At 42.5% G+C, this 12,771-nt stretch overlaps 1 protein-coding gene across 3 annotated transcripts in view; it reads right to left on the bottom strand.

The window, feature by feature from the left end:
• Positions 1-1,992: 1,992 nt before the first annotated feature.
• RAP1GDS1 (Rap1 GTPase-GDP dissociation stimulator 1) overlaps positions 1,993-12,771 on the bottom strand; it is a 153,590-nt gene continuing 142,811 nt past the window's right edge. For all 3 annotated transcript variants that reach the window (XM_074950646.1, XM_074950647.1, XM_074950648.1), the window contains 3 exons: positions 8,157-8,283; positions 6,534-6,662; positions 1,993-2,668 (listed from right to left, as the gene is read on the bottom strand). In XM_074950646.1, the coding sequence (XP_074806747.1) occupies positions 2,541-2,668; positions 6,534-6,662; positions 8,157-8,283 (384 nt within the window). In that variant the 3' untranslated portion in view covers positions 1,993-2,540. The remainder of the gene's footprint in view (positions 2,669-6,533; positions 6,663-8,156; positions 8,284-12,771) is intronic.

Raw genomic sequence — 12,771 nt, 5'->3', positions numbered from 1 at the left:
CAGGGCTAGAGGAATTTGAAGTCCCTGAGGGCAGAAAACAAACCAAGTAAGTCTATACTTAAGAGAATCTCCCTTGCAACAGCATTCGTGGAAGATGCTTCAAATGATGCTGTGCCATTTTCTGTCAGGGCCAGGGCATCCAGTTCAGTGGCCCAGGGACACACATGGCCTTTATCCCTGGGAAGCAGACACTTCAAACAAGACATGTGCTCCTCTAAATTCACATTTCTCCTCGTCAGAGAGACATTGGATAAGGTAGTGGCTAAAAATGTGGCCAAACAGTCCCTCCGCTTTCCAGGTAGTGGTTTCTAGTCTTGTCTTAGAGCACTACCAGTGATGCTCCGCCTCCTTCCAGCCATCTTCCTCAGAGATCTGACCATCAGGAGACAGATTCCAGAAGATTCAGAATCTGGTATCCACATTGGTCAAATACAGGAGCCCAACCACTGCTCAGTGCCTTCAGCTACTGGGCCTCCTGGTCTAGTGTGCAGGGGTCACCTCATAGGTGGGATCACACATCAGGTGCCTTCTGGCTTTTCTTCTGAAAGCATGAGAGCATTCCCCAGAGTGCATGCAACTTCAGGTACATGTCCCAAAACAGGTCCTTAACTCCCTGAAATGGTGAACAGCCCAGGAAGACGTTTGTAGGGGTCTTTCCATATGCTTGCCAGACAGGTTCTCACCACCACCACCATCTTGATGGGATGGTGAACACATCTGCAACTCAGAATGGCACAGGGCATCTGGAGCCCTGGAGAAAGGAATCACAGCATCCATCTCTTGGACCTCAGGGTGATCAAACATTGTTACATTTTGTCCATGTCCTTCTCAGAATCAGAGTCTGACAGCTCTCCTTCCTCAGCAGAGGAGGAGGTGTCTTGAGTCGGAGGACTGATACCTTTAAGGCTTTTTCTTAGCCTTTTTTTTCCAGTTTGGATTTTTTTGCATGTTTTGCAAGCCTGGCTGCCCGGCTATGCTGTGAGCAGGGCCTTTTGTGGCTAGTCTTGTACAGGACCTGGAGCCTTCTGGAAATTTCTCCCTTGGAGTCCTCTCCCATAGGCTCCCACTCCTCCCAGGGTGGAGGATGGGGACTCACTGCCAGAGTTTCCTAACTCAAGCTGGAAGGAAGGGGGAGTGGGAGGGGAGCTGATCCTGAGCCCTGCTTCTTTCCCCAGAGCACTTACAATCAACTTCAGGGCTTTGGGCCAGGACCAGATGCCCTGCTAGGGACTTATCCTTATGGTCTTGAATTGCCCCAGGACATACACCCTAGGCCGGCTGACTGAGGTCCTCCTCATCCTTCGAGCCTCTCCCAGTTTGGCTCTGATTCCTGGTCGGGCTTTCCTGTGGTGGAGTCACAGCTTGTTGGGGGCTAGGGGTCCCAAAGTGCCTGTCGGATTAAAATCTCCAGGCCCTGGCAGCACAAGGGTCAGCTGGTTGAGAACAGGCATGGCATAATTTGCCTTCTGTGGATCCTGTTAAAAATGTCTCGCAGAGGGATTACTATTTGGGCTTAGCCCTGCTCTGCCATCCCCCTAAAAGAGGGCCGAGGGGCTCAGCAGGGAGCCGCCACAGCGCTTCTGAATACCCAGTCCAGGAGGAGAAAACAAAGCTACTTGCAACTACCTGAAAATGAAAAAGGGCAATGGACAGGCTGGGAGCAGAGAATGGTGACTGAGAGCTGCTGCAGAGGTAGAAGCTGGAGAAAAGGCTTGAATTGCCTCTGGAAGCGCACACAGGAGGTGAAGGGCGCATGCGCAGCAGAACTGTGGGAGATGCTGGGCTGCAGCAAGGGATTGTACCCTGGCATAAATGCTAGGGCCAAAGCCCAAAACCACACGACACCCCCTGTTGAGTACACACTAATGACGAGGGGAGGAAAATGGAGTTCAGTGGTTTCCTTTGTATTTCTTCTTTAAATTGAAGACAGGGCTTCTCCTCATGCATTAATTCTGCATTTAAAAACAAAAAGGACAAGACAGACGGTTACGGGTGAGAGCACTGGATTTTTTATTTGTTACCTCTAGGTACCATGGGTTTGACATTACTAGGCAAGACCAGTGAATGAGCAGCGATACATTCCATTCATACCTGTGTTTCCAAAGCACCAAAAATGGAGCTAGATTTACTATTTAATCCTATAATCAATACTCTAGGTTGGACTTGCTGCTTCCTGTATTGTCCCTAATTTAGCAGTATGTTATTAGGCAGTTAGGGGTGTGAGGAGAGAGTCATCATGTAGTACCACTTTTACATCATCATCGGACTAAAACATGCACATTCTACGGCGTGGCCCAAGCAACAAGAATACACGTAGAACATTTATGGGTGGAGACTTGTTTCTGACAGATTTATGTTAACACCGCCTATGGATTTTAGAACCCTTATTGGACAGATACCTACAGCAGTTCATCACTGTGTGTGGGAACATGACATGCGTGCACAAGTGATACAGTGGAAAACACAGCAGGAGCAGCAGCAGGCCAGAGGACAAAGGTGAAATCCATGATGGGATGCTGTATGGAAACGGGAGACCTTCCTCAGCTTTCTACTGCGAGTCTCTGCTCTGTGAGTGAGGCCTGCTGGGCGACAGTGTTGTTCTCATGGCTGCGGAGTTTTGATACGACTTCCAGAAATGCCAGGTTCTGCACTTCCTTGTGAAGGGGTTCTGGAAAACAGAAGCACGAAGGGTTCACATACTGCTGTCTCAGACCATGTGTCTATGCACATATCTCAATTTTCTGGGGGCTGCTAATGAGACACACTTTCCTTATGTTCTACTCTTGTACTTGACACTAATTGAGGTGATAGAGTTAATGGTGCCCACCCATAAAAAGGAGGGACACATGTCGCAGAGCACAGAAAAGCCTGGGTGGGTGGCAGAGAGGTAAGAGTGCCTATTTTAGCAATCAGCCAGAAGTGACACGCACACAGACAGCATCACTTTTGAGTGCAGTGATGTCAACTCTAGGGCCTAATTTTGTAATGTGCTGAGGATCCACAATTCCCACTGACGTCCGCTGGATCGGGGGGTGCTCAGCCTTTTATGGAATTCCACCCCCCAGTGCCTTTCAATATGGTTACTGGTAGAAGAATGTATAGCCAGAACCTCACCTTTAGAACTCATTCCCTAAACTGGTCTTACAAAGCCAGGGCTCATCTGTTGAAAAACAGCTCTTGCCTAAGAGGTTGTATGGTTAGGGGTGAGTGTGTAGGGTAGTTGTCTACCTGACACTGCATCACTTGGTTATTGTTAATCTGCTTATAAGTGTGTTCATTTTGACTGATGCATGGCCTGGTCCCTCTAAAATGGTGAGCATTTGTTTTCTTCTGCTTTAAGAAATTAGCATGGATTGCTTTCTACATTATTGTATACATAACTTAGGGTGGGGAAAAAAGTGACGCAAGCCCATGGCAGTGACTTGAATTGTTTTTCAAGTACATCAGGAGTTCTGTTGAAACAATTGTAGGCCCTGCATTTTTGAAAAAACATGCTTCAGACTTTATTTATATGCAAAGTAGGAAATTCTAGTAGAGTCCAAATCAGCAACAAGATCCAAATATATTTCTGCTTCCCCAGGTGCTGCCAATTAAACCGAGGCCTGGGCTGCTCATGAGAAATATGAACCTCTGTTTCGAATTAGCTACTTTTCGCACAAAGGTTACGTGCTCCTTTTCCTTGTAGCAAATTTTCTGTGACATTTGTTTCCTGTTCACCTGCTTTCAATTATCTTGCACGTTTTACCCCCCTACTGTGTGACAGCAGCCATGCATCTGAGAACTTTTGTACACTGTGAACAATTTCAATTAAGCTGTTTTCAGTTCTGGAGTTATTCTACTGTGTAAGCATTTCCTATCCTCCTACTTCCAGGATAACACCATGTTTAAGCAGGTGTTACCAAATCAACTTCCAGGAGCTTACTGAGTTACAATGGCAGAAAAGCGCTGTTTAGCCAGACTCCTAGGCGCTTCAGGACCTTCATACACAGTGCCTGTGTTAGGTTTGAATGCCCTGGGTTTTTTTCTGATCCTTTAAGTTACATTGTTTACATTTCCCATTGTCATCATTCTCTTCTCTTTTAACACACTGACTCCATTGCACCACCAGTTCCCAGCTGGGAAGAAATATTTATTTAACTGGTAATATGCAACTGCCAGCACAAAGACGTGAAATGTAATATCATATCACTGTACCAAAGGAGAGTCACAACAGTGTCCGTCGGCGAAACCATTTAGAGTGTCACTCCACTACTTGGCCTCTGTGGTCACTGCAGCTAGGAGTGCACTTCCCAGCCTGGGGCAGCAGACATGCTGCTAGCTCTGCTCAAGCGAAAGCACCCTAAGAACAGCCGTGTGATGCTGAGGCATGGGTGCTTACGCAGGCCAGCCACCCTATCCCCATGGTCTGTACTTGGGTGGCCAGCCCGAGTGCTACCCATGCCATAAAATCCATGCTGCTATTTTTAGCACACTAGGTTGAGCAGAGCTAGCACCTCTGTCTACCCATGCTGGAGGGCACTCCTGCAGGTGCGTGTAGACATACCCTATAAAACCACAGGTCTTAGAAGCCATAGAGTTCTTAGCCACGTAGAAAATCTCTGCAGCTATTATTTTAAAATAACTTCAAGAACCTCTTCACTCAACTGGCAGAGAAAACATCAAAACTTACAAGCATAAATATCCTATCTATATAGGGATTGGTGACATAAAAGGGAAGGACTTGGTGGGGGGGGAAGAAGATACATTTGCAGTTAATAGCAGGCTTGAAGTCCCAAAGGGGGGCATCCCTTTAAGTATTAGTTAAGACTAAAACATCCCGTTTCCTTATTTTAGAGCAGGCAAGAGCTGCAGAAACAGGCACCTCTTCCTGGTGATAAGAACCATGGGAATGAAAAATGCGGCAAAAACTCTGGGGCATGCTGCATGAATCAGGTAGCTTAAGGAATGCACAGACGCAAAAGGGGCAAGTGAAAGCTCAACAGACAGAAGAAGCTCCTGAGAATTGCTCCTAAGACATTCATATGGAGAGGGACTCGGAGAACCACTAATGCCAAAGGGATTAAAAATGTTGGGAGTTCAACACACTAGTGTGAATTTCAGCACTAACGCTGGTGATACGTGGGTCTATTATCCCTTCACTGACTCTAAATTCTGCACTTTACAAAGTCCCTCTATATCCTGCCTTGTGCATATTGCTCTAAAGATCACCCACCACCCCTGGAACCTTGCAGTAATATAGCAGTCATCATCAGTAACCACTACAGTAAAGACTGATGCCTTGTTTACACATACAAGTTGCACCCATTTAAATCAATTTCGTTAAACTGATGCAAACCCCTGTGTGGACGCTTTTAAATCATTTTGCACCTGGCCCATACCAATTCAGTGTGCAGGGAAGTCCTGAGCTCCAGTTTTAATTTCAACCCGATTCTTTTTAGCTGCTTGTAAATTTCTCAAATCCTGTCCGGGATGAAATTTGATCCCATCCCTAAGATGCAGTAGTTTTTGGAAAAGCAGAGAAAAATCAATTTAGAGTGGGAATGAAATGCTTTCCCCAGATATTCCTACTTAAATTTTGTGTATCTCTCTCTCAAAAGGCTGAAGGTTAAAATGCTAAACTTTGGCTTATTGCAGAGTCGTCAAAACAATCCAAAGTTTGAAGGAAACCGACTCAATAATTTTTAAGTTCTGAATGTTTAAAGGTGTCCTGTTTACAGGGGCTGTTAGAACAGGTTTTGTTCATCTTTACACAGCGCCCCAGAGTAAAGTGGCTCAGAATGTTGGCATGAGCAGTTAAGGCCTATAAAGCACAGGGCTTTCCCCGGGGAGGGAGAGCCCCCCACCCCAAGCAAAGAGGTGACACGCAGGCACCATTTTAAGTATTTTAGCAGTGCTTGTTTCTTTTATCACCCATTTCCATTTATTCTTTGTATTTTCTTTTTCCATTTTCTAGCATGTCTGGTTTTTTAATTTTTTCTTTTAATTTTTTTCATTTAAAACAAAAATAAGGAGATTCCTTACTCGGGGTGAGGGGGGCAGGGGAGAGAACCAACCCTAACTTTACTGTAGTGTTAAGAAAAACTAAGTGTGCAAATGATAGGAAACATGGAATTAAAGGCAAATGCTAAACTCCCTGCTATATGCGTGTGTATTGGCACAGATACGCCAAAGTGCTGAGTGCCCCTGAGGTCCGGAAATTAGGGAGAACTCAGCACCATGCAGGAACTATAGACTGAGCTATTACTATTACATATTACTTATCATGCAAAAAATGTACTCTAATATTATCCAGCACTGAGTTGTTATACAGCCTTCTGTACACATGGTAGAGTTGATTTCCTTCTCTCTCAACACTATAAATTAGGAGGGACTTCACCATAGTCAGTGGAGTTATGTCCATGTACAACCAGTGTGAGTGGAGAACTAGGCCCAGTGTATCTAGTAGAGGCCCAACGTCCAAGCTGAAAAAAAGTTTAGTTTTTCAAGGGGGGGGAGCAAGGAGCAGAATAAAACAGCACCTTGTAAATACTCACCAGATCCCATAAGAGCACAGATCAACACCATGGAGTTGTATTTGATTTCTGGAGCACTCCTCTCATCTGAGAGCAGTCTGTGTAGAATCTGGACTAGTTTAGCATTTTCGAGATCCTTCTCAGCAGTGACTGCAATATAAATAAGTGAAAGTTGTAAATCCAAGAATATCATCAGTCATTTTTGATGTACAGTGTTTGGCCATGTACTGAAATATTTATCTCCTGCACTGTAAAAGTGGTGCTGTGAAGTCTTTAAGAGTTGCCTGATATGAAATGAAACAAATAACATTGTAACATTAAAATAAATATATAAGTCCTTGTGAAATAGTTTTATATTTTAACTAAAATCCTGATGGCAAATCCACTCTGCATTCTAAATACTGAGAAGCCAACTCCTCCTAGCCTTCCTCAGTCAAAACTCACATTGACTAAATGCTTTCCAGACTTTTGAGGGAATAAAAACTGAGGGTGTGATCTCTGAAATCAAAAGGAACTGAGAGCGCTCAGCACCTTTTGAGAGTGCTCAATACTTAGTAGGATCAGGCCTTGACTAAGGAGGATATGATTTGGGCAAAGTTTTATTGGGACACCGTCAACTTAGTTTAGGCCCAAAATGTAATTGTTTGAAGACAAATGGGAAGGGAGTAAAAGACCAAAATGAATAAAAATATTTTCTCTTTCAATGTGATAAATTTATTTTTATATCTAATGCTTCTTTGCAGTGTTTTGGAAGGAGAACAAAATAGCATTCTGCTAGTACATGAGAACAAGAAATTAAACTGACCGCAAAAGTAAGTAATGTTGAATCATCTAATTCTATTGTCCAAGATGAGGGAAGTACAAAGAGCAAGCAAGCAGGATAAATGGTGGAAGGGAAAATCCATTTTTTAAAATTCTTTCAACTTTAGCAAACTTTAAGGTGTTAGCAACACAGGACATGGAATTTAAAAATACATGATTTTTATAGCTGAGACATTTAACAAAACCAGTAACAGCCATTATCTGAGCAGTACCCACCATTTTGCTAGCTTCCCCATGGCTGCATCAGCAGCTAGTCAATGTCTTATCTTAGCAGTTCTCACTAAACTGGTTTAGGATGTCTACATTCAAGTGTAGCCAGAAGCAGGTCCTATTAAAAACCTTTTCCTTGATTAGCCTCCTGACTAGGCTAGAACAATTTTTAAATCACATGGTTGATAGTGTCTCCAGTCTGAAATGTAATTATAAATATGACATCCTGGGGTTCCATGCTTATCATCTCTGAGTCTCCACAGCATTGTTATAATGTAAAAAGATGATTTTTCTAACTCTTAAGTCATTGCTAACTCTATCTAGGATCTGAAAGTCATTCTTGGGCCTTTCTCGTTCACACATCACCTCCTGTAATAAAGATTCTGCAAGGCAAACTTGATCTGTGCAACCCCGTTTTTGCCTGTATGTGGATATGTTAACATAGATTCCCATGCTCATGACAGCAAATATCGTGTCAAACTGGTAGATTTCTGCAGGATCCCATACAACTCTACCCACGAAACTCACTTCTGCTTGGATTTTCTAGCCCTGAGCCTCTCTTGAGCACAGACTAAAGGGAAAATAAGAAGAGCTAACCATCAGGATACTCACCTAATTCTAACGCTGCTATTAGTGCCAAAGCGACAAGAGCTTCGTTTTGCATTATTACATGTTCACTAGTTGCCATGGTAGCTAAATGCTTGATGCCACCGCTCTGAACAATGGTCCTAATTACATCCTAAAATAAATAAAAACAACAGGACTGAAAAAAAGTTTGCATTACACAGTAACAGAATTGAATAATTTAGTTGTGATGTATGCTGTAAGTACAGTTATGTAATACACACACACGTGTGTGTGTGTGTATAGGCCAGTGATTCTCAACGAGGGGTACACAGAGGTCTTCCAAGGGGTACATCAACTCATCTAGATATTTACCTAGTTTTAAAACAGGCTACATAAAAAGCACTAGCGAAGTCAGTACAAACTAAAATTTCATACAGACAACGACTTGCTTATACTGCTCTATATACTACACACTGAAATATTTATATTCCAGTCGATTTATTTTATAAGGTTAAATTGAGAAAGTGAGCAATTTTTCAGTAATACTGTCCTGTGCCACTTTTGTATTTTTATGCCTGATTTTGTAAGCAAGCCGTTTTTAAGCGAGGTGAAACTTGTGGGTATGCAAGACAAATCCGACTCCTGAAAGGGGTACAGTAGTCTGGAAAGGTTGAGAGCCACTGGTATATGTATTTATACATATTATAACACACATCTGGTTAAATTATGTAATTGTTGGGTTAACCAAAAGTTTGAATTAAGCAACATTTGGTTAAGTCTGTTCCCCACCCCTCTTCCAGGTTATACTGGATGACATTGCTGTTGTAAAAAGAAAAGGAGTACTTGTGGCACCTTAGAGACTAACCAATTTATTTGAGCATGAGCTTTCGTGAGCTACAGCTCACTTCATCGGATGCACACTGTGGAAACTGCAGAAGACATTATATACACAGAGACCATGAAACAATACCTCCTCCCACACCACTATCCTGCTGGTAATAGACCAATTTGCTCTAAAAGGGACTGCCCTCCAGCTAACCCTGAGCCCCATTTAAAGTCAGCCAATCAGCAAAGACAACTAGCTTTCTTCTCATTATCCTGTAGTGTTGAAACCCAGCATCCCTTTGCTATGCTCTGGGTATGGAGACCCAGAACGACTCTCTTGTAATCTTGGTTTTCAATCCCCCATCATCCAAAATGCCTCTTGTCCTTGGGGGAGGACCCCAAAGACCTTTAGAGAAGGGAGATTGTTCTGTATTCCAATTTATTTAATAATGCAAAATGTGAAAAACAAAGTACATAGGCAGGAAGTGAATCGTGTTCTCTCGAAACTGGTAATAAATATGAGACCATAAGTTACAGAATACTGATGTATTACTTTTTGTTCTAAAACCAGAATTACAATACTTTTCCTGTTGCCCAAGACCTAGGAAACAAAAATCTTAACTGGATTAAATGCTCTTGGAGTAGTTATCATAGACATTTAAAGGACTCTGTCAATGTTTTTAGGTCCAAAATTTTACTTGTATTTGTAATAAAATGATGGATGAAGGCCTCTGAGTTCTTTATTTATTTTTGGTTATTTTTTTTAACTAGTCTTTTTCATAGGACCTACAAACCTCACACTGTTAAGTGCTTCTCCTGGAGCTAACACCAATCAATTTACTTTCAAGCTTCTGCGATGTTGTTACAAATGAGAGTAAGGGGAGGAAAGAAGCTGTTTAAAGGAGATACTACATTTTGTGTCAGTTGTTCTCACGTCTGAGTGTAAGTCGCAGCTGCAAAATACGTGCCCCAAAATCAGGTAACTGTGTGTGCTGCAGGGTACTTGCACAGGCAAATGCATTTGTGTCTCACAGGTGCATCTTAAGCACCGAAGTTTGAAAAGGTGGCCTGCCTTTTAAATGAAAATTTGATTTGTTACTTCAGTCCTTTGAGTAAGATGATTAAAGTGAAATGCAATGACAAGGACATGCAATAAAATATATCCTTCAATGCTCCCCTTTCTACCTGCAGCGACAAACCAAAGACCACAAACTGAGCCATGGGCTTAGAATGATTTATGTTCCAGCACTTGCACAGATTATTGCAATCAGATTTTGTGCGCAAGGAAACAAAAAATGCAAGCATGATCCTGGAACCTCGAAATGTCTTCAGCTAATCATGCTGAAGCTTCACATTTCTCAACACAACAACTGAATGGAAACACTTGGGACTAGGTTAGGCTCTGAGCTTACTGCCTAAGAAATTCACAGCCAAAAAGCTCTTCAATTAATTTTGAACTACCTAATGCACATACATATGTAAAAACTGTTATCTTTCTTTTACTTGCAACAAGTCCCTTCTCATTAGACTCCTCTCTACTAAGTGCTGAGGACCTCCTGCAAAGCTCTGAGTGCCTTCAGCTTCTGCTGAAGTCACTGGGAATTGAGACAAAGAACCTCTCACTATAATTTTCTACAGAAGGGCCTAAGTAGCGTGGAGCCCAAGTCCCATTTTCAAAAGTAACTCAGATACTTAGGGGCCTAAGTCTCTTTGAAAGTCAGTGGGGCCTAAACATCTAAATCACTGAGGCACTTTTGAAAATGTCACCTTATCTTTTGTAGGTGCATGAATTTAAAATATTAGTGAAAGTACAATAAAGAGCCATGCAGCTATGCCAACATCCAAACCTAGAGGGCAGTGCAAGTATAAAATTAAAAAAGAGTGAACTCATTTTTCCACTGTGTTGAAGGGCAGTCTTTGAGCCTCTAAAAGCTCAGAGATTCTTCTGCACTGAGTGATTTTTGCTAAATTCTGTGTTTAATACAAACATTAGCTGTTCCATGCCAGTGTTAGTATCTTTGCTTTACATTTTTGAATGCAGTCACCCTGTCCCAGACTGGTAAAAACTCACATCTCTGCTCCCATGGTTTCTTAAAATAGCAGCAGAATTCACCAAATGCACCTGACTTGCGGACTGTGAGAAAAAAAGGTATTCAGAATTCTGGGAAAAAATTAATACTGACTAATTTTAGAGGCTGAATACAAACCATATGATGGGCAGGAGAAATATGAGACTACCCCTTGCATAGGAACTGACCATGTAAAGGGGTAACTACCCACAGATCCCACTGACTTAAATGGGAGCTGAGTAATCTCAGCATCATGCAGGATCAGGCCCACAGCGCGCATCTGTTTCTGCTTTGCAGTGTCATTCGTGAATCAGGTCATTCTTAACTTGTGAACATATTTCTCAAATAGCATTTCCCAATATCAGGCTTGATCCTGCAGTGCATACTTATACAAGGAACCACATTGAATCAATGGGTAAAATACAGGCCTGGCAAAAGGAGGAACTATTCTCAGTGGTTGCAACAGGCAGGGCCGGCTCCTGCTTTTTTGCCACCCCAAGCAGTGGAGGGGAAGAAAAAAAAAGAAGAAAAATCCAATTGAGCTGCTGCCGAAGAGAAAGAGAGGGAATGAAGGATGTGCCGCCCCAATAACGCACAGAGTGCCGCCCCTTTCTATTGGCCGCCCCGGGCACCTGCTTCCTTCGCTGGTGCCTGGAGCTGTCCCTGGCAACAGCAGTCACACCTGCTAATCCCAGAGCCTTCTTTGGTCCCATATGACTACACAGCTAAGCAAGGACTGCAGGTTCTGGTCTTTCATGTATTTTGTATAAACTCTGTATAGTGTAGCTAACGTGGTGAGGAGTGATTAGAAGTGCATTGACAAACAGCTAGTATTATCTTTATACAGTATACACAAGGATACCTTTGTAAGAAAATGTTTGTAATTGAACAACTCATTGAAAGCTTGAAACTGATAAAGAATAGCACTGAAACACTTTTTATAAAAACAGGCCAAGATTCTCTTATCTCTTTTATGCAGGTGCAAATCTGGAGTAAAGTCATTGATCATGAATGGATTTACACTAGTGTAATTCAGAGCAAAATTTACCCCACTGGCATTTATAAGTTACAGTATAAATATATGTAGGTCAAAATTTGGGCCTACTAACCTAGACAGTGTCCCTTTAACAGGCTTCCTATTTATGAAACAAATAGTTTTTAATCAAATAAGTGGCATTTATATTCAACTTGATGCTAATGTCTGATTGACAGGCTCCCTGGAGCCAGAAGTCCCATGTTGTTACACGGTAGAGGTACAGCACAGGAATTAGTCATACAATTTCCTTGTCACTCTTTCCCACCAACATGGCTCAATCCTAACTAGATGGATCATTTCTAGGAGATGACAGGTAAGTCTCCATGTCCAATCAAGCTTTGGCCTTTCTTCTGAGAATACCAACAAAGCTGCTTAATGCCTGTCCAATAGAAACTGGAGACAAGCCACTGGCTTATTTCAAACACTCATCAGAAGGGGACTTTTAAATCAACATGGGTCCGAATGGGATTCATATAGATGACCCGGAGGCTGTCAATCTCCATTTGTCAATCTTCTGAGACATCCAGTCCCATTACAAAATATGGCCATAATTCTACAAGCTAATTTGTTTGGGTGGACTCTCCTTGATGTAACAGGGGCTCACCATAGGCAGAGATTCCATTCACGCAGATCTCATTGCAGGGGGTCAAGGCCTGTATTCTAAACTGAAAATAGAGCATGGCATGACTTTCTTTTAAAGACTCTCCACATGAACTGAATTTTTTCACCA

Source organism: Natator depressus, chromosome 4 (assembly GCF_965152275.1).
Source record: "Natator depressus isolate rNatDep1 chromosome 4, rNatDep2.hap1, whole genome shotgun sequence".
Classification (NCBI taxonomy): domain Eukaryota; kingdom Metazoa; phylum Chordata; order Testudines; family Cheloniidae; genus Natator; species Natator depressus.
This window is presented reverse-complemented; position numbering and strand designations above follow the sequence as displayed.